This window comes from Grampus griseus, assembly GCF_964374135.1.
Source record: "Grampus griseus genome assembly, chromosome: 11".
NCBI classification, from domain to species: domain Eukaryota; kingdom Metazoa; phylum Chordata; class Mammalia; order Artiodactyla; family Delphinidae; genus Grampus; species Grampus griseus.
In genome coordinates, this window is record NC_139005.1 from 49664895 (window position 1) to 49692870 (window position 27976).

Consider the following 27976-nt stretch of genomic DNA (forward strand, 5'->3'; position numbering starts at 1 on the left):
TTCTCTGTGATGTTTCCCAACTGTTTATGGTCTGCAAGCTGCTTTCATACAGTAACAGCAACAGTACAGTAACAAAGAAAACAAATAAAACCAAAATCAACTAGAAGAAACAAGAGGCTTTGGACATCACTGAGGACTATCATAAGTGAATGAATTGTTTAAATGAGTGAAAGAAAAACAATTAAAAATGAGCAACATAAGGACTGTAACCTGGTGGACACTTAAAGTCTGTTAGGAATTCATTCAGCCACCCTTTGAGTACCAAAACATGGTACTTGTCCTCTAGAAGACACGTGGGCTAGTGGGAATTGATACAATTAATAGTCTGTTGACCTTCAGTTAAAAATCACTAAGTACTACCCAAAAGAATTGAAATGAAACGTGTTCACACAAAAACTTGTACACTAATGTTTGTAGCAGCATTATAACAGCCAAAAAATGAAAACAATCCAAATGTTCAACTGATGAATGGATAAATTAAATGTGATATGTACATCCATACAGTGGAATATTCAGCCATAAAAAGGAATGAAATACTGATGCATGTTACAACATAGATGAATCTTGAAATTATTATGCTAAGTGAAAGAACCCAGACACAAAAGGCCATATATTATATGGTCTCATTTATGTGATATGTCCAGAATAGGCAAATCAGTAGAGACAGAAAATAGATTAATGGTTATCAGAGTTGGGAGGAGGGTAGAATGGGGAGTGACTACTAATGGATACAGAGTTTCTTTGGAGGTGATGAAAATGTTCTAGAAGTAAAAGAGGTGACCATTGCACAACTTTGTGAACATACTAAAAAGCTGAATTGTGCAATTTAAAAGGGTGAATTTTATGGTGTATGAATTATATCTCAAAAAATAATTTTAATGTACCATTCAGAGAGAACTGATGAAAAATACACATAATACTTTATCAGTTTGAAGCCTCTTTTCTTTCAAATAAAGATTCATGAAAAAAATTTTTTTTAATTACTAACTACTGTACTCCTCAAGCTTAGAGACTATACGGATCTTATATGGCCCATTTGTACCTGCAGTATTGACTATCTCCCTTTATAATTGATAGGTAAATTCTGTTAATCATCTGTGTTTTTAAAAGCTCGACCAATGTTTTTTGATATGCTCACAGTATCTAGAAAGGATACTAACTATAAATTAAAATAAATAAACATTAGTGTGAGTTCTGAGATCAGAAGATTCAACCTGTGCACAATTGAATAAATTCTTGATTTTATTGATCACTAGGATTAGGAGGAGTTAACCTTTCAGCTTTGTATGCTACTCTCTTCCCTCATTATAAGATATTTTAAAACTACAGTTCAGGGGCTTCCCTGGTGGCTCAGTGGTTAAGAATCTGCCTGCCAATGCAGAGGACACGGGTTTGAGCCCTGGTCCAGGAAGATTCCACAGGCCGCGGAGCAACTAAGCCTGTGCGCCACAGCTACTGAGCCTGCGCTCTAGAGCCCGTGAGCCACAACTACTGAAGCTCGTGCACCTAGAGCCTGTGCTCCACAACAAGAGAAGCCACTGAAATGAGAAGCCCTCGCACTGCAATGAAGAGGAGCCCCACCCCCGCCACAACTAGAGAAAGCCCGCGTGCAGCAACAAAGACCCAGTGCAGCCAAAAATGAACAAATAAATAAATGAAATCTATTTAAAAAATTGGAAGTCTCAAAAAAAAAATAAGGTTCAGTGTTTCTGATATGTGATCCCAATAATATTAATACTGTATGTTCCTGATAAGCTTTTTTTTATTAGTACAATAGTTAGCCAGTTGGTATTTGTCTTTGTGTGTGTGTGTATTTTAATACCTTTGGTTAGATAAACCAAATAATACCAAATAGAGCAAAAATAGCTCTAGATACAAAACTCTATACTGTACCTCTAAATCTAAATATGATAATACTGTTTTTACATTTATAACTTTTATAAAAGAAAAGAACTTAGGCTCAAATATCATATAAATCTAGGTTCAAATTGTGGCCTTGTCATTTATTTACGATGTGTTCTTGGTCATATTACTAAGCCATTCGAACCTTCAATTTCCTCTTCTGTCAATTACATGATAATACATGTGGTTACTGTGGAACATAGGAGATAATGTAAATAAAACTCATAATACAGTGGCTGGCTTTCTAATTTTTGCTGTCATTATTATTGTTATAATCATTACCATCCTATTCTCAGCTGTTTTTAAGTGCTTAATATTTCATTGTTTCATAAGTTTAATAGAACTATACTGCTCATTCTTATTCAGAGCCACAGGGTCTAGAATTAGCTTTGGTTCCCTCGGAACTGTTGATTTATTCTGATCTTGTTGGAACACTGTTCTGTTTTAGAAAGTCTGAATCAGTCCACTTCTTTCCAGATGTTCTCTTTTACTGTAAAGATATTTAGTATATTGTATTTATTACAAATTAATGCGCAGTGGGCTGTTGCTGAATGAATAATTCAGCATCTTGACCAAGGCTCTTTTAACTTTCTCTGAAATTACTGGCAATATAAGTGAATTCAGTTTTTGTCACAGTGGTAATTTTTGCTGTAACTCCAGATGATAGTATCTTTACTTTTCTTCGTTTTTCATTCATAGTATTAAAAGAAGTTTTGTTCTACAGGTTTTATTTAGTTCAAGATTGTACTAATTATTTTTGTAGCTAGAATTTCATGTTTGTAATTAGCTTAGTCATTTATACTAATTAATTAAAAATACTGTTCTTTTAAATAACTGATAATGTTCTAACTTGGGTGAGAAAATATATTTTTTTGATACTTGAATTCTGTTTATTTTCTGTTTGTATTTTAAGGAGATATTTTACCTTTAAAAATCAAGTCTTTTATTTATTTTTCTTTTAGCATACCTCCAGATAACCTCTCTATTCAAGAATTTCAAAGAAATGAAAGTATTGATGTTGAGGTGAGGAAGCTATTTAAAAGATTTTCCTGTGACCATTTATGAAAACCAAATAGTAGAAATGTTGAAACTGTAAAATTGCTAAAAAAAAAAAAAAAAAAGTAAAGTGATAGGTTGAGCTTGAACCTAAAAGCATTAAAACACAAAGGTTAAAGTTTAATTTTTAAAGCACTGACATTTAAAAAATTAATTTCTTATATTTGTTAGCTTTGTGCTGTGTGCGTGTTGTCCAGATACTTAGCTGTGTCCATTTAATAATTTTAAAAAACAGTTGGTTTAGTAAAATAAATCCATCAGTCAGTGAGCATGTATTTGAGAGCATACTTTATAGTTTGACAAATCAGATATTTGTATTTAAATTAATCAATAAGTTGCTCAGATTTTTTATTTTTAACCAGATGTAGAAGTAAATAATGAATGTTTTTTTAAAGAATATATTTTGCTGATTATAACTGGAATTTAAAGAAGTAGTTTTTGGTTATGGATTTTTTTTGTTCGGGGGGGTTATTTTTTCCCTTTAAGTGGGATAAGGGAACTTTTAAATAAAGCAAATCAAATAAATTACATAGAAAGCATAGGCATCCTATCGATATATAGATGCAAAATATTGCCTTTTGTCCCATTGCTATGTTAACTCTTGAAAACTCTCCTCAAACTTTTCTTCTTTCTCTTCAAAAGGCAAAATCACACATTGTATGTTAGAAATAAACTATTTAACAAAAATGAATATAACTTCTTAATGGCGCATTTTTATGGTTCTAAAAGGAGATTTAAATCATGTTCTTAACCCTGTTTTAGATACTTTATTCTAACATGGATACATTTCATATGCTGATTTTTTTCTCCAGAGCTCTCTTTGCATTTATCATGTTGCAGATCAAAATTTATTGAAGTTTTTGTATAGTAAACAGTTTATAGTATTGACTATTTCATAATAAAGTTATTTACTAAGACAGATGAGGGAAACAGACGACTTATCCTGCATATTAACATTAAAATGGTTGTATACTTCTATTAAGAAAGATTCTTTAACTGATTTTCTTTTAAAATAAAATTTAAATTTTACTCTAGAAATTATCATTTGAGTTAGTCTCTTTCAAGAAAAAAAATACCTTTGAATTTGCATCTTTTGTTTTAGGTAGTTCAGCTTATCAGCACTGAGATACTACCTTATGCCAATTTTATTCCTAAGGAATTTGTTGGTCAGATAATGACTATGCTTAATAAGGGATCAATACATTCTCAGTCATCTTCATTTACAGGTATGTTATTTCAATATTTATTTTTTTTAATGTTAATAAGTATTGAAGCACTTTTGAAGAAGCTGACTTCTACTAGAAATGTTTACTCCTACAATTGTGGTAAATGTAAATAGGAGAATGGTTAAGAATGTGATATAGAATATTAAGCTTTATGAGGGGAAAACGTGGTAAATATTCTGTGATGAATTAAATTGCAAAGCACTTATGGAATCCACCTAAATCATTGCAGGCTGACATAAATCACCAGTTTTGTGAAGTCATGGATTATTGGGAGGTAATGAATGTGTATTCTGCCACTTAGTAGTTGGTTAAGTGTGGTTTTTTTTTGTTTGTTTTTTTTTTGCGGTATGCGGGCCTCTCACTGCTGTGGCCTCTCCTGTTGCGGAGCACAGGCTCCAGACGCGCTGGCCCAGCAGCCATGGCTCTCGTGACCAGCCGCTCCGCGGCATGTGGGATCTTCCCAGACCAGGACACGAATCCGTGTCCCCTGCATCTGCAGGCGGACTCTCAACCACTGCGCCACCAGGGAAGCCCCCTAAGTGTCAATTTGGTCATCTGTAAAATAAAGATATTAATACCAACCTCTCAGGACTATAATTGCAGAGCTAGTTCATTAAAAAAAAAAAATCCTTAACATTTGTTAGAACTAAGATTTAGTGAATGACCACAATGTGCAGGGTTATGCTAGAATATTAATCTCATCCCTCACAACATTTCTGTGAGGATAGGTTCTACTGTATTACAGAGGGGAAATGGGTTTAGAAAGGTTGAAAATAATTGCCCACAGTCTTAAGCCTGGAGACCAAAGTTCATCCTTAAAAAGAACCACATGCTTCTTTTGATGTACCATATTGGGAGATGAGATGTAAGTTGGTTTTTGCTATTATTTCTTTTTTTTAAACCTATGCTCAAGTGTTAAATGTAATCGTGGCACCATAATGTGATTTTTTTGGTGAGATAATTAAAAAGTTCTAAATTTGTGCCATTCATATCCTTTGTCCCCAGAATTTACTGGAGCTGTGACTAAATTCTACTAAACTGTGGCAAACACTTTAAAGAGCATTTCTATGTACAGTTTGACCACTAGATACTGCTTACTTCACAAACTGGTTCTTTTTCCTAGCCCAGACAGTTTTTAAAATTAATCTGGTAAAGTACAGGTTTGAAAACATTAGCACCTCAGAGAAAAAATTTTGAAGTCCATTTATCTTAATTTAGTCAGCTTTTTATTAAGAATATTTAAAAATTATAGATAAATTTTTTATAAAATACATTTTAGGAACCATGTTTATAATTATATGTAAATATTCTAAGCTAAATAAGGATTACCAAGTTACCATGTATACTTTTCTAGCAGTTTTCTGATGATACCTCTTGCCATTTATAATATTAAATGTACCAAGATAAAGAAGGTACATGTATGTTCTTCCAGTGACTTGACCATTGGACACAAATTTCTCAGCTTTAACTTGGACTTTTCTTTAAACATATACATACAGAGTCTTTCCTGCTAATAAACAAGACCAAGCTATAAACACAGAGGTTCCAGTGATTATTTTTGGTCCCCTGCTCTTAAGTATGATTTGACAGCCACAGCTCACAGGCGTTTGAGGAAATCTTCCAACACAAAAGAGAAAGACCAAAACAAATGAAGAGAGGGTGAAAGAAACTGGTAGGAAAGAGATAAAATGCAGAGCCATAGAAAACATTTATTTAAAAAAATATATAATTAGGATGCTTAAGGAGATAAAAGATTTTACATTCATGAAACAAGAAGAATGATATTAAAATGGAACAATCAGAACACGAAAGAGCTCAAAGAAGCTAAAAATATGATAGCTGAAATATGTTCAATGGAGGGTTGGAAGAAAACATTAAGAAAATATAACCCAGAAGTAGAGCAAAGACAAACAAGTGGACAGTATGAGAAGAAAGAAATAAAATGGATCCGAGGGATCTAACATCTGACAATAGGTCTTCCAGAAAGAGAGAATAGAGAAAAGCTAGGAGAGGAAATTATCAAAGAAACAAACTGAAGATACAATTCTGCAGATTAAAAGTGGTCTCTCAGTACCCAGAATAGTGAAAGAAAAAAGACTCACAATAAGACATGTCATCATGAAATACCAGAATAATAGAAATAAAGAGAAGATGCTAAAAGATTTCAAAAAGAAAAGAAAAAAGTTCAAACACAAAAGAGTTGTATCAAAAGGACATTACAATTCTCAGCAACACTGGATGCTCAGAGACATTGAGGCTATGGTTTCATAGTCATAAATGGAAAAGATTTTTAACATGGCGTTTTATACCTAGGCCCACTGTTGGCCAAGTGAGGAGTGTAGAATGGTAATTCTCAAATGTCAGTGTGCATTATCCTCACCTGGAGTGAAGTCATTGCTGGACTGTAACCCCAGAGTTTCTGATTCAGTAGGTCTGGGGTGAGGCATGAGAATTTGCATTTCTAACAAGTTCTCTGGTGGTGCTGATGCTGCTAGGAACCACACTTTGAGTACCACAGTAAAATGACACTTTCAGAAATGTAAGGTCTCAAAATTTTTACTTCCCATTCACTTCCTCAGGTACTACAGAGTATGCCTTGTGAAAACAAAGGAGTAAATCAAAAAAAGGGAAAGCATGAGGTCTAGAAAGTAAGATATAACACAAGAGAGGAAAAAAACAACTCGCAGGGTGAGGCCAAAGACTAGTTCCAGGATATAACTGGACAGTATGTCCAGAGAGCAACTAGTCCAGACTGGAGCAGAGGTCAGAGTCCAGGGAAGATATTGCCAAGAGAAAAAAAGAAACAGACAGACAAACGGATTATTCCAAGTTTGACCATGTAGAAGATTGTTGAGAGGTACTCTAGTGCTGTAGAAGTGTATAAAAAGACCAAGACAAGACAAATGTTGAAGTGATGAGAGTGGATAGTCTTGCCTTGTTTTTTGACCTTGCAAGGAGGAAAACTGTTTCTGTGTGTGTGTGTGTGTGTGTGTGTGTGTGTGTGTGTGTGGATGGTATAAGTTTTTCATAGATGCTCTTTATCAGTTAAGGAATTTCCTTCTATTCCTAGTTTGCTAAGAATCGTGTCATTAAGATGTATTTATTTAACCTTGTATTAACCATCAAACATTGTTAATTCTACAGAAGCAGAGATTGATATTCGTTTGAGAGAAGAATTTTCTAAAATGTGTTTTGAAACACTGCTCCAGTTTTCCTTCAGCAATAAAGTCACAACATCTCAAGAAGGCTACATCTCACGGATGGCACTCTCAGTGCTTCTAAAGAGGTCTCAAGATGTACTACATCGTTATATAGAGGATGAAAGATTAAGTGGTAAATGCCCTCTTCCAAGGTATATGTATATATGTATTTTTTTAATTAAAGAAGGAAATACACTGTCATAGTTATTAATACTTTTAAAAAGCTCTGGAAATCAAGTGTTTTCATAAGTGATCTGAACTTAACCTGAGGCTGTTTATAATTTTATTTATCCCATACAGTGTAAATATTCATAAGTTTTGCTGCAGATATATTACTGTGTTTTATTATGGGGTGCTTTTTCATACTGCTTATGGAGGTTAAGTAATATATGGTATATATACCAAATTACTTATTTTAATTCGAAAAAAATTGAATTCTAAAATATATCTTCTCAAGGATTTCTGGGTAAGGACTTGTGGATCTGTATGAACACATGATCGTGAATCTCTCTAGAGAGAAAATAACAGATAAATCATACTTTATGAACTTCCTAATTTGTTTTACAGTTATTTCTAGGTTTCTCTGTAAGTCATCTAGCCATATCTTAGATCTTCTTTTCATCTAATTTGCTTAATTAAGCCCTTGTACCTAAACTGATTTGCTTCTCATGTAGTCATGCCATGCCAGTTGAAGGGGATCTAGGTCTTTCTGCTAAGCCAAGGCTAATCAAAGTTGGGGTATATATCAGAATTCATCAAAAAATACAATCATAAATTGCAGTTATGTTGCCAATCTATTTTTTTTTTTGCGGTACGCGGGCCTCTCACTGTTGTGGCCTCTCCCGTTGCGGAGCACAGGCTCCAGATGCGTAGGCTCAGCGGCCATGGCTCTCGGGCCCAGCCGCTGCGCGGCATGTGGGATCTTTCCGGACCGGGGCACGAACCCGTGTCCCCTGCATCGGCAGGTGGACTCTCAACCACCGTGCCACCAGGGAAGCCCCTCCAATCTATTTTTTAATGTGTAAGTTAGAGGTTAAGGCAAAGCAAATGAAGCAAACAGAAAATAATATTGGAAGACAAAGTTATCAAAGAAGCAAACAGAAAATAATATTGGAAGACAAAGTTATCAAAGTCAGGAAAGAGTTAGGAAAATCATTCCAGGTCCCATCTCATAAGGCAGTAAATCAGTAACCCTAAGTCTTTGTTTACATTCTTATTTACTTAGAATAAATCTCCAGAGTTAGGATTGACCTGTCAAAAGATACAGACATTTTAAAAGGTTTTGATATATATTAAAAATTGCCTGTTAGAGACTTCTATCAGTTTATTTTCTCCCAGGAGTATATGACTGTCTTTTCCCTCAATTTTTAGCAGTTTAAAATTATTTGCCACTTTATCACTTATTTTTTCTTTTTAAAAATTTGATGAATGAAGAAATATCCGCTTTTTTTTAAATTTTTCTTTTCTTTTTTTAATTACCAATGCTTATTTGCCATTTGTATTTCTACTTCTAGCATCCACTGTATTTTGAATTTCTAGAACATAAATTATACCTCCTAGTGGATTTTATACAAAAACATTCCAAAGACATGTTAATAATTTGGTTATTGTCATGATTGAAAATTGATTTATTAAAATTGACCTCTGAAGCATACTTGGAAAAGCAGTAATGGAGTTGCCTTGATTGGAATATTTTTATTGGAGTATAAGATATTATTCGATTTCAGAAAGCAGCTTTCCTTCATTTTTTGTGTTTTAAGTGTTTATTGCTTTAAATTGAGTCTTATTTATAGTTGTTATATTGTATCATCCTGTGTTTGATGCAGTATTATTGCATTATTTTCTAAAAAGCTACACTGCAACACAATAAAATATTTGTATACTTACAAAGGGAGGCTTGAAATAGTACCCTGTCATAGTATTAGGAAAATCTTATCTGTTGAGTGATAACACAGATTCATACCAGGAGTAGGGTGTGGGGGAGGACTGTAGAGCAGAAGAGATATATTTCTGCAAGGATAAAGAAAGAAATCAAACTACTCTTGTTGGTCCTTTACTCCAAGTTTATTCTTCATTGCTAATGTCTCCAAACAGTGTCACCTTGGGGTTGATTTTGAGCATATTTCTTATTTGTTGTTTTAGAAAGTTAAATAAGTACTATTGTGATTTTAAAGATACTTTTCACAGCATGATAAAATATGTGAAGGGGGTAATAGTGATCTTTATTTCCCTTTAAGCTTTGGCAAATCTCTTTTAGTACTAATAAGTTAAAAAAAAAAAAGAAAAACTGCTGTAGAAGTTTTAAAAGCACATCTTGTACAGTGTTTTAATTTGAAGTAGTTCTATGAAATACCTTACTAATAAATTTAGATTTGCATGAGTAGATTGCCTCCCCCATTTTAATGTTGATAACTTAGAATAACTATAAATCTTAATTGCACACTGAAGTACATGTTAATGAAATGATTTTCTTTTATAAGAATTTAAAACTAATATTAACTTTGCATTGTTTTGTGTTTAATGTTTTCCAGAGTATGTCTATTTGTATAACTTAGTACAAAACACACATGACATATCTTGAAATCTTGATGGAAATAATTTCCCATCTTTTTTTTAGGCAACAAGTAACAGAAATCATATTTGTCTTAAAAGCAGTCAGTACTCTCATTGATTCACTTAAGAAAACTCAGCCTGAGAATGGTAAGTGCTTGGAAACTCAGTTATTCTAAATTTATAACATTTATGTTCTATTTGTGTTGTATTTTTATACTACTATTAAGTTAACTGAGTTTTAGGAGCATAACAGCTATAAGACATTTTTCTCCAGACCTTATGACAACAAAGCAGCAAGTCCATTAGGATATCAATTAAGTAAAATTACTTTGTAAAAGCAAATTTTGCTGACTTTTTTCCCCCCAGCTTTGAGATGTGGTTGACATACAACCGTGTATAAGTTGAAGGTATACAACTTGTTGATTTGATACCTTTTTATATTGCAATATGTTTACCATGGAAGTGTTAGCTAACACCTCCATCATGTCACACAATTACCATTCCTTGTCTGTGCTGAGAACATTTTAAGATCTACTCTCTTAGCAACCTGCAAGTATATAACACAGTATTATTAACTGTAATCACCATGCTGTATACTAAATCCCTGGAATTTATTCATCTTATACCTGGAAGTTTGTACCCTTTGACCAACATCTACCCATTTCCCTGACCCTCCCAGAATTGGCAACCACCATTCTACCCTCTGTTTCTAGGAGTTCAGCTTTTTTAGATTCCACATATTTGTCTTTCTCTATTTCACTTAACATAATGCCCTCAGGTCTATCCCATTGTCTCAAAAGGCAGGATTTTCCTCTTTCTCACGAGTGAATAATATTTTGTTGTGTGTGTGTGTATATGTGTGTTTACAAATACATATAAATATACATATACACATGTAGCACATCATTATCCATTCATCCATTAATGGACACTTAGGTTGTTTCTATGTCTTGGCTATTGTGAGTAATGCTACAATGAACATTGGGAGTGCGGTTATCTCTTTGAGATCCTGTTTCCTTTTTCTTTGGACATATGCCTAGAAGTGGAGTTGCTGGATCATATGGTAGTTCTATTTTTAATTTTTTGAGGAAACGCTATACTGTTTTTCATGGTGGTTGTACTAAATTACATTCCCATGCACAGGGCACAAGGCTTCCCTTTTCTCCACATCCTTGCTAACACTTAATATTTCTTCTTTTTTTGATGGCACCATTCAAACAGGTTTGAAGTGATACCTCCTTGTGGTTTATTATTATTTTATTTATCGAGTACGATTGGTTTATAACATTATATGTTTCACGTGTACAACATTATATTTTTACTTGTGTATATACTACACTACTGTGCTCACCACCAAAAGTTTAGTTTTTATCCATCACCATACAGGTGTCCCCCTTTATCCATTTCACCCTCCCCCATCTCCCTTCCCTTCTGGTAACCACTACTCTGTTCTCTGTATCTATGTGTTTGTTTTTATTTGGTTTGGTTTGTTTATTATTTTTTTAAAAAAATATTCCACATATGGGTGAAATCATACAGTATTTGTCTTTCTCCATCTGACTTATTTTGCTTAGCATAATACCCTCAAGTTCCATCATGCTGTTGCAAATGGCAAGATTTCCTTCTTTTTTATGGCTGAGTAGTAGTATCCCATTGTATATGTATGTATATATGTGTGTGTGTGTGTGTATAGAGCATTGTCTTTAGCCATTAATCCATTGATGTTTCCATTTCTTGGCTATTGTAAATAATGCTATGATGACCATGGGATGCATGTATCTTTTCAGATTAGTATTTTCGTATTCTTCAGATAAATGCCCAGAAGTGTAATTGCTGGATCATATGGTAGTTCTAGTCTTAATTTTTTGAGGAACCTCCATACTGTTTTCCATAGTGGCTACACAAATTTACATTTTCACTGACATTGTATAAGGATTCCCTTTCCCCCCCACATTCTAACATTTGTTATTTTCTTGCCTTTTCAATAGTAGTCATTCTAATGGGCATGAGGTTATATTTCATTGTGGTTTTGATTTGCATCTCCCTAATGATTAGTCATGTTGAGAATCTTTTCATGTGCCTATGGCCATCTGTATGTCTTTTTTTTTTTTAATAAATTTATTTATTTATTTTTTGACTGCATTGGGTCTTCGTTGCTGCACGCAGGCTTTCTCTAGTTGTGTTGAGCGGGGGCTGCTCTTCGTTGAGGTGCACAGGCTTCCACTGTGATGGCTTCTCTTGTTGCGGAGCACAGGCTCTCGGTACGCGGGCTTCAGTAGTTGCAGCACGCAGGCTCAGTAGTTGTGGCACACGTGCTTAGTTGCTGCAGCCTGTGGGATCTTCCCGGACCAGGGCTCGAACCCGTGTCCCCTGCATTGGCAGGTGGATTCTTAACCACTGTGCCACCAGGGAAGCCCCATCTATATGTCTTTTTTGGAAAAATGTCTATTCAGATCCTCTGCCCATTTTTTAATAGAGTTGTTTGTTTTTTTGTTGTTGAGTTGTATAAGTTCTTTATGTATTTTGGATATTAACCCCTTATCAGATATAATGATTTGCAAATATCTTCTTCCATTTGGTAGGTAATCTTTTCATTTTGTTGACAGTTTCCTTTACTGTGCAGAAGCTTTTTAGTTTGATACACTCTCATTTATTTATTTTTGCTTTTCTTACCCTTGCCTGGGGAGATATATCCAGAAAGATATTTCTAAGACCAGTGTGAATGAGTGTACTGCCTATGTTTTTGTCTAGGATTTTTATGGTTTCAGGTCTTACATTCAAGTCTTTAATCCATTTTGAGTTGATTTTTGTGTCTGGTGTAAGATAAGTAATATAGTGGTCTAGTTTTATTCTTTTGCGTCTGGCTGTCCAGTTCTCCCAACGCCTCTTATTGAAGACACTGTCTTTTCTCCACTGTATGTTCTTTGTTCTTTTGATGTAAATTAATTTTCCATATATGTGTGGGTTTATTTCTAGGCTCTCAACTGAATTCCATTGATCTGTGTGTCTGTTTTGCTGGCAATACCAGGATGTTTTGATTGCTACAGTTTTGTAGTATAATTTGAAAACAGGGAGTGTGATACCTACAGCTTTGTTCTTTTTTTCTCAGGATTGCTTTGCTCTTCAGGGTCTTTTGTGGTTCCATATAAATTTTAGGATTTTTTTGTTCTATTTCTGTGAAAAATATCATTGGGATTTTGATAGGGATTGCATTGACTCTGTAGATTGCTTTAGGTAATATGGACATTTTAACAATGTTAATTCTTCCAGTCCATGAGTATGGAATATCTTTCTATTCCTTTGCATCTTCTTCAGTTTCTTTCACCAGTGTCTTATAGTTTTCAGTGTACAGGTTCTTTCACCTCCTTGGTTAAATTTGTTCCTAGGTATTTTATTCTTTTTGCTGCGATTGTAAATGAGACTGTTTTCCTGATTTCTCTTTCTGATAGTTTGTTGCTAGTGTACAGAATGCAACAGATTTTGTATGTTGATTTCATACCCTGAAACTTTAATATATTCATTTATTATTCCTGACAGTTTTTTGGTGGAGTCTTTAGGATTTCTATATATAAAATCATGTCATCCAGAAATAGTGATAGTTTTATGTCTTCCTTTCCAATTTTGATGCCTTTTATTTCTTTCTCTTGCCTAATTGCTTTGGTTAGGACTTCCAATACCATGTTGAATAAGAGTGGTGAGAGTGGGTATTCTTGTCCTTTTCCTGATCTTAGAGAGATGGCTTTCAATTTTTCACCACTGTGTATGATGTTAGCTGTGGGTTTGTCATACAGCTTTTATTATTGTTGAGGTACAGTCCTCTATATCCATTTTATTGAGAGTTTTTATTAGAAAAATAGGCGTTGAATCTTGTCAAATGCTTTTCCTGTATCTGTTGAGATGATCATAAGGCTTTTATCCATTTTGTTAATGTGGTGTATCATGTTGATTAATTTGCAGTTGAAATTAATTTGTATCTCTGGAATAAATCCCGCTTAATGATTGTGTATGATCCTTTCAACTTATTGTTGAGTTCAGTTTGCTAATATTTTGTTGACAGTGTTTGCATTTATGTTCAACAGACATATTGGCTTGCAGTTTTCTTTTTTCTTTTTGTCCTTATTTGATTTTGGTATCAGGGTAATGGCGGCCTTGTAAAATGAGTTAGGAAGCATTCCCTCCCCTTCTATTTTTGGGAAGAATTTAGGAAGCATTAGTATTAAATTTTCTTTGAATGTTTAGTAGAATTCACCTGTGAAGCCATCTGGCCCTGGATTTTTGTTTTTTTATGAGGTTTTTTATTACCGTTTCAGTACCCTTGCTAGTGATCAGTCTATTCGGATTTCCTGTTTCTTCATGATTCAGTCTTGGAAGAGTGTATGATTCTGAGAATTTATCCATTTCATCTACGTTGTCCATTTTGTTGGCATATAGCTGTTCATAGTATTCTCATAATGTTTTCTATTTTTGTGGTATCTGTTATTTCTCTTTTTTTTTTTTTTTTAATTTTTTTGGCCATGCTGCATGGTATGCGGGATCTTAGTTCCCCAACCAGGGATCAGGCTCATGCCCCTGCAGTGGAAGCACAGAGCCTTAACCACTGGACCACCAGGGAAGTCCATCTCCTCTTTTGTTTTTGATTTTATTCATCTAAGCCTTCTCTTTTTTCCTCAGTGAGTCTAGCTAAAGGTTTCTCAGTTTTATTGCTCTTTTTTAAGAAGCAGCTCTTAGTTTTATTGATCTTTGCTATTGTCTTTTTAGTCTCTATTTCAGTTATTTCTGCTCTGCTGTTTATTATTTCCTTTCTTCCACTGACTTTGGGCTTCATTTGTCCTTTTCTAGTTCCTTTAGGTGTAAGGTTAGATTTTTTGAGATTTTTGTTGTTTCTTGAGGCAGGCCTGTATTGCTATAAACTTCCCCATAAATACCACTTTTGCTGCATCCCATAGATTTTGGAATGTTGTATTTTTGTTTCCATTTGTCTTCAGGTGTTTTTAAAATTTATCCTTTGCTTTCTTCATTGACCCAATAGTTGTTCAGTAGCATGTTTCTTTAGTTTCCACATATTTGTGATTTTTCCAGCTTTCTTTTTGTAGTTGATTTCTAGTGTCATACCATTTGTGATCAGAAAAGATGTTTGATATGGTTTCAGTCTTCTTAAATTTATTGAGACTTGTACCCCAACATATGGTCTGTCCTTAATAATGTTCCATGTGCACTTGAGAAGAATGTGTATTCTGGTGCATTTGGGTGGCATGTTCTCTATAAATCTATCAAGCCCATCTGCTCTAATGTTTCATTGAAGGCCACTATTTATTTGTTGACTTTCGGTCTGAATGATCTATCCATTGCTATAAGTGAGGTGTTAAAGTCACCTACTATTACTGTGTTGCTGTCAGTTTCTCCCTTTAGATGTATTAATAATTGCTTTATATATTTTGGTGCTTTTATGTTAGGTACATACATATTAACTGTTAGGTACATATATATTAACTGTTATGTCTTCTTGATGAATTTTCCCCTTTATCATTATATAGTATTCATCTTTGTCTCTTGTTACCTTTTTTGGCTTGAAGTGTATTTTGTCTGATATCAGTATGGGTACATCCACTTTCTTTTGGCTGTCATGTGCTTGAAGTATCATCTTCCATCCCTTCATTTTGAGCCTGTGTTTGTCTTCAGAGCTGACATGAGTCTCCTGGAGACAGCATGTACTTGGGCCTTATTTTTTAATCCATCAAACCAGTCTATGTCTTTTGATTGGTGAATTCAATCCATTTACATTTAGGGTGATTATTGATGGATGAGTACTGAGTACTGCCACTTTATCTTTTGTTTTCTGGTTGGTCTATATCTCCATTGTTTCTCTTTCCTTGTGTTTCTGCCAGTTTCATTTGTTGGGTTTTTTATGATGTTTTTATCAGTTTTCTCCTTTTTTATGTTTTGAATCTCTGCTCTAGATTTATATTTTGTGTTTACCTTGATGTTTATGATATGTCTCATAGATGAAATATTTCTTTTTCTGCTGATAGCATGTTATTTGCCTATACAGGTTCTGTCCTTTTCCTATTCCCCTTTTGTGTTTTTTGTTGTCTCAAATTATCCTTTTTTATGTTGTGATTTTGTTACTAAATTAAAATAGTTATAGTTATTTTTTACTGCTTTTTCCCCTTTAACCTTCATGCTATAATTAAGTATTTAAAAGATTTTGTCTGTATTATCACCTTATTCAATGTTTTGTGTACTTTTACCTCTTTCAAGTAGAAGAGCTCCTTTCAACATTTCTTCTAAGGCAGGTCTGCAGGTCTTTGTTGATGAACTCCCTCAGCTTGTTTGTCTGGGAAAGGCTTTATTTCTCCTTCATATCTGAAGGATAACTTTGCTGGATAGAGTATGCTTGGCTGATAGTTTTTAATCTTTCAACATTTTGAGTATGTCATTCCATTCTCTCCTGGCCTATAGATTTTCTTATGAGAAATCTGCTGATAGCCTAATGAGTTACCTAATGATAGGTTACCATTCTTTTTTCCCTGGATGCTTTTAAAATTCTTTCTTTGTCATTGATTTTTCACAGTTTTAATATGTCTTGGAGAAGGTCTTTTTGCATTGAGGTAATTAGCTGTTCTCTTAGATGCATGGACTTGTATATCCAGTTCCTTCCCCAGGTTTAGGAAGGTTTCAGCTATTGTTTCTTTAAATAAATTCTCTGTCCCCTTCTCCTGGGATACTCATTATTCTGATGTTGCTTTTCCTAATAGAGTTGGATAGTTCTTATAGAATTCCTTCATTTTAAAAAAATCTTAGCTCTCTTTCCTCTTCTACTTGTATTGATTTCTTGATTTCTATCTTTGAGCTAGCTAATTCTCTCTTCCATATGGTCTGCTCTATTTCCCATATGTTCTTATGCATTCTTTATCTCATTTATTGAGTTCTTTGGCTCCAGAATTTGTTTGGTTCCTTTTCAGTTTCAGTTTCTTTGGTAATGTATTCCTCTGCTCATTAATATTATTCCTAAGCTCATCGAACTACCTTTCTGAGTTTTCTTGTAGCTGGTTGAATTTCTTTAGGACAGCTATTTTGAATTCTGTCAGTTAGATTGCAGTATTGTTTAATTTTAAGTTTGGTTTCTGGAGAACTTTTGTTTTCTTTTGTGATACCGTATTACTCTGGTTTTTCATAGTACTTGAAGAGTTGTTCCTCTCATATATTTGAAGTAACTCACACCTCTTTTCTTTAGTAAGGCTTCTTTTTTACTTGACTCTAACAATTTAACAGGTTAGTAATTAGAGGCCTTTCTTTTGTTTTTCAGTAGGTGGCACTATAGTACAAGTTTTTGGTTTCTCTTACCTGAGTTGCCTATGGTTATATTTGAGAAATGGCACTTTCCATCCTCCACTGCCTCTGCTAGAGGTGTCGTCTGGTGCCCTTGTTGTCATTGCTTATGCTTTCAGGGTTGCTGGTACCTTGCTGCTGCCAGTGTCGCTGTTGTTACTGGTGTCGCTGCCTATGGCACTGAGATAGCAGGTGTGTCCACCATGTCTGGGATCTCCTGGATCCATGCTTCTGGGTCCAGTGCAGTGGGGACAGAGGGTGGTTGGGGTGAGGAGCTGAGGTCTTGGGTGCTTTTGCCATATCCAGGGTTATCAGTTTCATGGACGCTGCTGCTATGGGCCAAAGGGCCAGAGTCATATGTGCCTGCATGACTGGAGGGATAACGTTGCAGGCCCTGTTGTTGCCTAGTTCCCTGTAGCCTTAGCCACTGCTGTGGCTGAGAAGCTGGAGTCATGTGCATCACCTGCCCTGCTGCTGCCAGGTTTTCTGAGGCTGCAGGCTTAGCTGCTGTGGCTGGGGATCTAGGACTGCAGGCACCACCTCCACTGTTTCCCTGGTCCTGCCTCCTCTGTGTGTTTCAGCCCATCCACTCTTTTTTTTGGCCACACTGCTTGTGGGATCTTAGTTCCCTGACTAGGGATTGAACCCAGGCCCTTGGCATTGAGAGTGCGGAGTCCTAACCACTGCACCACCAGGGAATTCCTAGTCCATCCACTCTTATGTATAGTTGTACAGATGTGTGGAATTCTCTGGAATCCTGGTGTATTGGGCAGAGATACTTTTATTGAGTTATGGATGTTTTACTCGTTATAGATTGAAGGGAAGAGACAAAGGGAGCTTTTCACACTGCTATGATCCTGACCTCACAGTCTGGCTGGATTTTTTTTAACTAAATTGGTCTGAATATAGATAATTTATATTTTATATATATATATATATATTTTTTTTTTTTAGATGTTGGGGGTAGGAGTTTATTAATTAATTTATTTAGTTTTGCTGTGTTGGGTCTTCGTTTCTGTGTGAGGGCTTTCTCTAGTTGTGGCAAGCGGGGGCCACTCTTCATTGCGGTGCACGGGCCTCTCACTATCACAGCCTCTCTTGTTGTGGAGCACAGGCTCCAGACACGCAGGCTCAGTAGTTGTGGCTCACGGGCCTAGTTGCTCCGCGGCATGTGGGATCCTCCCAGACCAGGGCTCGAACCCATGTCCCCTGCATTAGCAGGCAGATTCTCAACCATTGCACCACCAGGGAAGCCCCGATATTTTATATATTTTTAATGTAGAACATGACTGACTTTTTGGGGTTGTAGGAGGCTTCTGCATTTGTAGTGATTTATCATATAGATATAAGAAACTTTGAATTATTTTTATAGCCTTTTCTCATTTGTTTCCTCTTTCTGTCACTCATTTCTATCCAATCCATTCTTACATTAATGCCAGAAATGATTTTTCCAAAAGTGTAGCTTTGGTCATTCATTTTTCCATCCTTGTAAAACAAAACAAAATAATCTTTTTCATTAACCATAACCTACCAAATACAAAGAGTACTACTGTCTGACTCCATTCTGTTCATGCTTTATTTCCCACTAGACTTCATATATCCTACTCTCTCACCAAACTAAAATTCTTAGTCTATCCGAGTATTCCTAGTCCTTTGCTCATTCCATTCTCCTGCCCATATCCACCCTGTTCAGATATCACACCACTTTTAAGCCTTGTTTTTATTCCTTAAAGGTGAGCAATTTCTTTTTTTGGTGAACTTGTAGCTCTTTTATGTGTGCCTTTGTCTTAAAGCACTCTGTTTGTATTATAGTTATACATGTACATGACTCATGCCTCTTAAAGTGTAAACTTCTTGACAGGCTATTTGAACCGTGTTTTATCCTATTTTGAATCCTTTACAAGACTGCTGCTCAAAGTGTGTGTGTGTGTGTTTTTTTTTTTTTTGGACCAGCTACTGGTCCAGGACAAGATAAAGAGCTGGCATCAGAGTATAAGTCAATTGTGTCACTGAGAACACTGGTTCAGCTGACTTTTTATATAAGACTTTGTTATAGAAGGAAGTGTGTTTACTTACATTCAGGCACAAGCACCTTAGCAGATTGGCGCTTTAAGCAGCATTTGCGGAGCACAGGCTCCGGACGCGCAGGCTCAGCGGCCATGGCCCACGGGCCCAGCTGCTCCGCGGCATGTGGGATCTTCCCGGACCGGGACACGAACCCGCGTCCCCTGCATTGGCAGGCAGACTCTCAACCACTGTGCCACCAGGGAAGCCCAGCATTACTTTTAATAACCAAGAAAAATTAGGTTCCTAATAAATGCCTAATAAGTGAGTCCCAGCATATTTGTTCCTGTCAGTTGTTACACAATTAAATACATATTTTTCTGTTTTCAAAATTCACTGACTGTTACTTTGGCCTAGAAAGCGTGAGTATTATACTGGATATTAAGAGGCAGTAGACTTGTGTATATTCAACCCAAAAGAAGGGGTAGAATTTCTAAGAAAAATTCTGGAACAGTGTCCTTAATTTATCCCATCAAGTTCAAATTTGAGTTATCTTAATAAAATGTTCTGGTTGAATTTTCAGAGAGGGAGACCATGCATTGATTTCCTGGAGACCAGTAAAATCTTTATTAGATCACAGGATAGAATTTGATTCTTAGAGATATGTTATACTTAAGAAATAAACAGGAACTTCTCTATTTTTCATGTTATTGCTATAGATGTATTAAATACAGCATATGTATTTCAGTGCATAGTACTTGCATTCTTTTTTATTTATTTTTTTTATGATCTTTAGATAGCTGTCAAGAATGTAACCAGAATTTGTATAAAGGAAGAAAAGGGAAGGAAAACTTAGTAACCTGCTTTTTACAAAGTCAATGGGCCATGGGTAGGGCAGCCTAGTAATGATAGATGATCTAACTAAATTAATGTTAAAAATTGTTTGAGTTTGAATTATACCTTTGGGCATATTAAGTGAAGATTTAAATTAAATGTAACCATAATGATGATGATGATATAGTAACATATTAAAATGGTATGATAAGCTTCATTAAGAAACAGAAAAGAAGAAGACAACTTAGAGAAGTCCAAGCCTTCCCAGCAGAAATATGTTGGACATGCTCGTAGTCAGTCCAAAATTAATTCTAGGGGATGGCTACAAGGTTTGGAACCAGTGTTCACCCAACATTTGTTTAGAACATTTGTTATTTGTTTTAGGGTTTTCTAGTGGGAGAGGAGGCATTTGTTGGACTTATTTATCACATTACTTGATCTTTAATTAAAAATTTGAATAGGTAGTAAACATATACATGGTTCAGAAATTCAAAAATATTGAAAGATGTACAGGGAACATGTCTTTCCCCTGTTCTGTATCTGCCCAGCTCTTACATTACCGTAGTCAACCATTTTTATTAGTTTGTGGATCCTTCGATAAGTTTATTATGTAAATACAAAATACATATGTAGTCGGCCCTTGAACAATGCAGGAGTTAGGGGTGCTGACCTTCCAAGCAGTTAGATGGTTCTTCTGTATCCGGTGTTCTACATCCTTGGATTCAGCCAGCTGGGGATTGTGTAGCACTATAGTATTTACTGTGTATAAGCGGATCCACACAGTTCAGACCTGTGTTGTTCAAAAGTCAGCTGTGCTCCAGTACACCCCCAGTTTTCAACACGAATTAATATGCATAATAGCCCCAGGTTTTACCTACTGTTCGGAACACTCTTCATATTTTCCACTTCATTAAATATCATGGAGATTCTTCCATACCAATACATACAGCTTTTTCATTGTTTTTCATAGTTAAATCCAAAGTGCCCATGAAGATCTATGGTTAGTTTTTTAAAACATTTTAATTTAAGAAATTTGAGTAGCTTCCCCTGAATTTAAGGTGTTATCTTAAATAATTTATTTTTGTATTTTCCTATAATAAACCAAGAATAAGTTTGGTCAGTTGACTATCTGGGCCAATCTAGATAGCTTTCAATCTATGCAGTCTTTTTTTTTTCCCCAGATTCTTTTATTGCAGTAAAATACATGTAACAAAACTTACTATGGTAACCATTTTTTCAGTGACATTAAATACATTCACAATGTTGGCAACCGTCACCACCAGCCATGTCCATAACTCTTTTCATTTTACAACTGAAACTCTGTACTTGTTAAACAATAACTCTCCATTCCCCACTTCTCCTAGCCCCTGGTAATCACCATTCTACTTTTTTTTTTTTTTTTTTGCGGTATTCGGGCCTCTCACTGTTGTGGCCTCTCCCATTGTGGAGCACAGGCTCCAGACGCGCAGGCTCAGCGGCCATGGCTCACGGGCCCAGCCGCTCCGTGGCATGTGGGATCTTCCCTGACCGGGGCACGAACCCGTGTCCCCTGCATCGGCAGGCAGACTCTCAACCACTGCGCCACCAGGGAAGCCCACCATTCTACTTTTTCTCTCTATGATCTTGACTACTCTAAGTACCTCATATAAGTTGAAACATACAGTATTTGCCTTTTTGTGACTGGCTTATTTCACTTAGCTAATGTTGTTAAGGTTCATCCATATTTTAGTATGTTGCAGTTTTCCTTCTTTTTTGAGGCCAAATAATATTCCATTGTGTGTGTGTATATCTGTATATCCATTCATCCGTTGGTGGACACTTGGGTTACTTCCATGGTGTTAGCTGTTGTGAATAATGCTGCTATGCACATGTGTGTACAGATATCTCTTTGAGATCCTGCTTTTAATTCTTTTGGGTATATACCAGAAGTGGAATTGCTGGGTCATATGGTAAATTCTATTTTTTATTTTTTGAGGAATCACCATACTGTTTCCCACAGTGGCTGTACCATTTTACATTCCCCCCAACAGTGAACAAGGGTTCTGTTTTCTTTACAGCCTCACCTACGCTTGTTTTCTGTTTGTTGTTTTATAGTAGCTATTCTATTAAGCATGAGGTGGTATCTCGTTGTTTGATTTGCACTTTCCTAATGGTTAATGGTGTTGAGCATCTTTTCATGTGCTTTATCGACCATTTGTATATCTTCTTTGGAGAAATGTCTATTCAAGTCCTTTGCCCATTTTTGAATTATTTGTTTTTTCTTTTGTTCTTCAAGCCTCTTTGCACCTCTGTGATCAGCAATTAGAGCACAGACCCCTGATATTTGGAGTATAGAGTCCTGTTTTCCCACCCTGGCCTCCCACAAGCTGCGTGCAAGCTGCTCCAGGAACACCTGCACAACTGCTTACCACATGGCTAGGAATAGAGGATGGGTAGCTGCTACTGTGCTAAGGGCTTAGATTGACGAAACTTAACTGCAATATACTATCCTGGTCTTCCTCTGGAAGTTGCAAGCCTTCAGTAGACTCCAGAGTTCCAAGATAGTTGCATCAAATTCTGCCAGTTCAGTTGTTGTCTAGGTGGGCAGACAGATTCCTGGTACTTACTACTTTGCCATTTCCCAGAATTCTGTCTATGTAATCTTTTGTTAAATGATTAGTGGAAAGCTTTATAGACAACAGCTGGAGCAGACTGTTTAAAACTACTTAGGCCATTGTTTTTTTAATGTTTCTTTTTTGTTGTTGCTATTAAGCAGCAAAATTCTTTTTACAAATGAAATCTGATGTGGATTTCCAACATACAAAACAGCTAAAAGCAGAGCAGCTCTGGCCTGACATTCCCTCCCTCACCAATACCCATCAGCTCCACACCCCTTTTCTTCTTCTCACCTCCACTCTGAGGAAGCCCTTGTTGAGGTGGAAAAGAGATTAAATGAGCAGGTTAGCATTTCCCAAGATATGTACTAAGGAATGAATATTAATGATGAGGGATGTCAGTAGATATTGAATGGGGAAAAATTCCATGATCAAATTAATTTTGGAAACCTTGGATTGGATAAGAGTTAAACCTGTTCTTTAACTATGAACCTGTGTGAATTATGAATCCCCCAAAAGGAAGATTATATGTACAACATTTGCCAAACTTATTTGACCATCAGTTTTTTTAAAGAAGTAACTTGAAGGACACTAGTTTGAGAACCTCATTTCTTTATTCTATAGTGAAAGTCAAGATATGAGAAATTATTTGACTTGTTCAGGGACACCCAGCACTAACTTATTTCAGAAAGGTTTTTAGACACTTAGTTGACACTCAGTAAATTGGAGTGAAAAACGGAACCAAAGCTCGTTATGCGTAGTATAGTGTTCTTTCTTTTATACTACACTGCCTCAGCAATTTGAGATGCGTTCTGCCAAGTGCCATATACATATACTTTCTAAGAAAACTCTGTCATCAGGTTTTATCGTGTATTGCACTCTCAACAATACACACAGTACTTATAGGAAAATAGAAATGTAATATGTGATCTCAGAGTATAAGGAAATCACAAAGTAATTGTGATACAACACTTTTTTTTTTTTTTTTTTTTTTTGCTGTACGCGGGCCTGTCACTGTTGTGGCCTCTCCCGCTGCGGAGCACAGGCTCCGGACGCGCAGGCTCAGCGGCCACGGCTCACGGGCCCAGCCGCTCCATGGCATGTGGGATCTTCCTGGACCGGGGCACGAACCCGTGTCCCCTGCATCGGCAGGCGGACTCTCAACCACTGCGCCACCAGGGAAGCCCAATACAACACTTTTGTTCATTCACCAAATAACATATAACTGTACTAGCTGTTCATAATAGTGATGAGGAAGGCAGAAATGTCCCTCCCCACTACAGCTTAAACCTAGTCAGATACATTAAAGATTAGCAAACAGTGTAAGAGAAGAATGGATCTATGTGTGGTCATTTGAAGTTAAAATCAATATTGAGAACATTATTAGGAAAATTATTTAAGATATATGTATATTTTTAGCATATAACTGCATAAAAAGTTGAATTGTTTTCTAATTGTTCTTGAAAAGTACACTTTCTTCTCTGGCTGTTATACTGAAAATGACAAAGGTTTGAATTATTCTGAGTTGTTTTTTTAGCTTCCAAGACCTTCACATATTGAAGTATCATTTTAAATGTACTTTGTCAAATTTGGTGGTATTGATGATTCTTCACACTGATCATATATTTTTCCCTCATACCTTATTAAATATTGCAGGAAGTCTTCCAAAGTTTAAAGAAAGAAAAGGTACAAGCTTGAGGAATTTCCATATTTTGGATTTTTTTTTTTGCATTGTGTTTAAAGGATTGTGTTTATGTTAACTGGATAATCTGCCATTTCAATCCACTCTTTTTTGAGGTTTTATACTTTTTGCATTACAGTTGATGGAAATACCTGGGCACAAGTAATTGCCTTATACCCAACTTTAGTAGAATGCATCACCTGCTCATCTTCAGAAGTCTGCTCTGCACTTAAAGAGGCACTAGTTCCTTTTAAGGATTTCATGCAACCACCAGCATCCAAAGTTCAAAATGGAGAATCTTGACCAGCTACAATAAATCTTAAGAAGAATGATATACAAAAATGTTTGCTCCTCAGTGAATTTTCTGTGAGAAGGACGTTTCTTACTACAAATAATTCTTGGCAGCTGTTGTTAGCCTCCTTTAAATTGTACTTACCTGAGTTAAGTAATTCATATTACAAGCTTACATGTCAACAAAGGTTCCTGAATGAGTAGCAGTGCAAGCCTTTAATAAATTAAACTGATGGGAGAGATAGTTAATACTACAGCATACCTGCTACCATATCTTCAGTTGGTGATTTAAAAGTAAGCTTATGTACAGTTTGTGGTGTATGTGTTAATGATGTACTTTTTAAAAAGAAAGAAAAGATATTTCATTTTGTCAGATTTATTAGGCTGGTGTTTTTGCACCCCTTTTCTAGTACAAAATTGTACTAAAATTTTATGCAAGATGGTACTGTAACATTCCATATTGTCTATAACCAGCCTTTGTAAACAAAGGGAACTGATATACTTGTGTGTATAATAAATGGTACAGTTCTGTATAAAATAGTTGCATTTATTATTTAAATTTTTAAAATATTGATAATGTTAAATGCTTGAAACTGTATTTATTACTAATACAAAATTGTTTGCTTACATTTTTACTTATAATTTGCCTTCTTAAGTGGCAGATATGCTTATCGTATGATCACGCAGTTAGCTTAATGCTTATTTTAAATGTATTTACTAGTGACTAGTAAACATCTGACCAGAAAGGTCATGAGAACACAGCAGCAGATAGTTAATGATTTGCTGATATTGCAACTTTGAAGTATAGGTTATTATTAAAACTTAATATATTGAGATAAATTGTAGCACTATGGCTCCATCATACCTCATTTCTTTAAATATCTTTCCCAGATTTCACTTAAGTCTGTCTCTTTTTATATTTGCTGTCTGGATTTTAAAGACTATTTTATATTTCTCCTGATCTTTTTTTTTTCCCCCACTGACTAACAACATTGATCACTGTCTTTGAAATATGACCCAGGCAAGATAATCTTAGATTTCCTAAAATTTTGCAGTGAGGTTTTGTTCATTTGAGTGCTTCATTTTGTAACATATTCTCAAGAAGCAAATAACTGTGCTAACCCACAAATATAAAATATGTGTGTATTCTAAAACAATGAGAAGTGTATTTTTAGAGATGTGAAGCATTTAGAAGTACAGTAAACTTTCTGCCATGGAGTAAAATGCTAATTTTGTTTCACTTTCCTATCTTAGTGAAGAAGAAGAGTGCTCTTGAATACACTAACTTAATTATTTCTTAAAAAACTGACTGGCCTAGCTCACTGTATTTTTTCTTTAATGGATTATGATATTATATTTTTCTTAGTTAAATTTTCATAATTATTTATGTGAAGACTCAAAGATGTTTAAAAATGATTATTCGTAAGAAATTACGATGGTCTTAGTATTATTTTAGTGTTCTGGAAGGCCTTTAATTTTAATAGAATTTATAAATTTCAGCCTCTCTAGAATAAGTATAAAACTACAAGAGGATATTAAAATTGAGTAATGAATTAGATACAATGTTGAGGCTGTTGTAGTTGTGTATTTATTTAATTTGCACTAGTATCTGTAAACATGTGATAAGGTCCTTTTTTTCCGAGGGGATGTTATTTTTCTTAACACTAATTAATGAATTTCTATTTTATAATTTCACCTAAAATTAAGGTAAAATATGGCATTTCCTAGTTTCTATCTTCAGCATTTCCTTAAAGAAAGTTGTGGAAAAAAAAATTCAATCTGTGTATTTAGTTTATTTTCTGTATTTGGATATGTTAAACTGGGAATTAGAAAAATCTGCATATCACTGATAAAGTGTTGAAATTGAATAAGAAGGGTAGTGTTCCAATTCAGTAACACGTTAAAAATATTGCCATGAATTTACATGAAGTAAAAATATGTCTGTTCTTGAGAAATAACAGATCAATTGCAATCAGAATAATTATTCTCCAGTGAAAGTTAGATGTGAGTCAAGGGTATGCAGCATATATTTATATAAACTGAGTAGTTTTAGCTAACATTGTATTCGTTTTCAATACTAGGACCATGCCTTACAGAAAAAAAAAGGCATAAATATAGTGAATTTGTAAATACCATATAGTATGGTAATCATCCCAGTCTTAGTGACAAGCAAAGTGGGCTGCCCACTTCGTGGTATAATTTGACAGGGTTTTCCTCCCAGAATATCTCCTGCCGCCCCCAAGAATCACTACTAGCAATTCATTCCCTTGAGTCAAGGCTGCATTTTCTAAAATATCCTGATCCCTGGGGAGGTTAACACATTGCCCTTGTCTTGTTGGTATAAATTGCCTTCTTTAGTTACTAGAAGAACTGGGCTGTGTGAGATTACTATTGATAGATGCTAGAAGATTCAAAAAGGAAGCTCCCAAAGCTAAGATCATTTTATAGCACATTTGAGAGTATGACTGGTCCTTGAAACAGTAGTAATAATGTCCTGTGGGATACATATTATAAATACAATGAGTTTTAAGCCTCACGTAATCACCTTTTGTCCCTGACAGTACCTGTCTTATATGGATTGCAGGACAGCTGGCATATGCCAACAATTGGATTAAAGTCCTTTTCTAGCTATTTTTTCCACTAAAAAGGAGACAAACTAATTTTCAACTTGAATAACTTACTTTTTAGTTTCCTATAATGCCAAAAAGGAAAAGGTCATTTTGTAGTTTCTTATTTCGTATTTCTTTATAAAAACTAGTGTTAAGTTTTGTTAGTTTTACTGTATACTTTTGTGAGTAACATTCATTTCTGAGAAGCCTGTTAGGTGCATAAAAGTCTGGCTTAGACCCACTTTTCACTTGCTTTCATTTAAAATTTTATTAACAGCTATGTTGTTTCTTACCTATTTTTCCCCTGTGTGATTATTATTCATCTCTTGCTATATTCCTTAAATTATATTTAGTACCAGAAGGAAGAGATGAACAATTCAGCACATATATTTTACTGTGATGAATAACATTCACTTAATTTAATTCTGTAGCAGGCCAATAACTAGGTTGTCCTTTCTCATTGTAACCTTAGAGTATTTTGTTCATCATCACAGTTTGGTACCTCTAGTCCTAGGTAACCATTGGGCCAAAGAGTCAACTCAAGAGTATTAATGAGGTTATCATTGTTACACTGTGTTAATGAATGACAGTGTAGTTATTATATAATGACTAATATATTCTTCTCAAATGTAGAATAATTCAGACGAGCAACCAAATCCTCAAGAGTCTGCTGTAGGTGATGTGACATCTGGCTAGC

The 27976-nt window shown here is 35.3% G+C and overlaps 1 protein-coding gene across 2 annotated transcripts in view; it reads left to right on the forward strand.

Moving 5' to 3' along the window:
- MON2 (MON2 homolog, regulator of endosome-to-Golgi trafficking) overlaps window positions 1-26303 on the forward strand; it is a 121851-nt gene extending 95548 nt beyond the window's left edge. For both annotated transcript variants that reach the window (XM_082665115.1, XM_082665116.1), the window contains 5 exons: window positions 2865-2925; window positions 4061-4184; window positions 7329-7536; window positions 10002-10084; window positions 24519-26303. In XM_082665115.1, the coding sequence (XP_082521241.1) occupies window positions 2865-2925; window positions 4061-4184; window positions 7329-7536; window positions 10002-10084; window positions 24519-24682 (640 nt within the window). In that variant the 3' untranslated portion in view covers window positions 24683-26303. The remainder of the gene's footprint in view (window positions 1-2864; window positions 2926-4060; window positions 4185-7328; window positions 7537-10001; window positions 10085-24518) is intronic.
- The last annotated feature ends 1673 nt before the right edge of the window (window positions 26304-27976 follow it).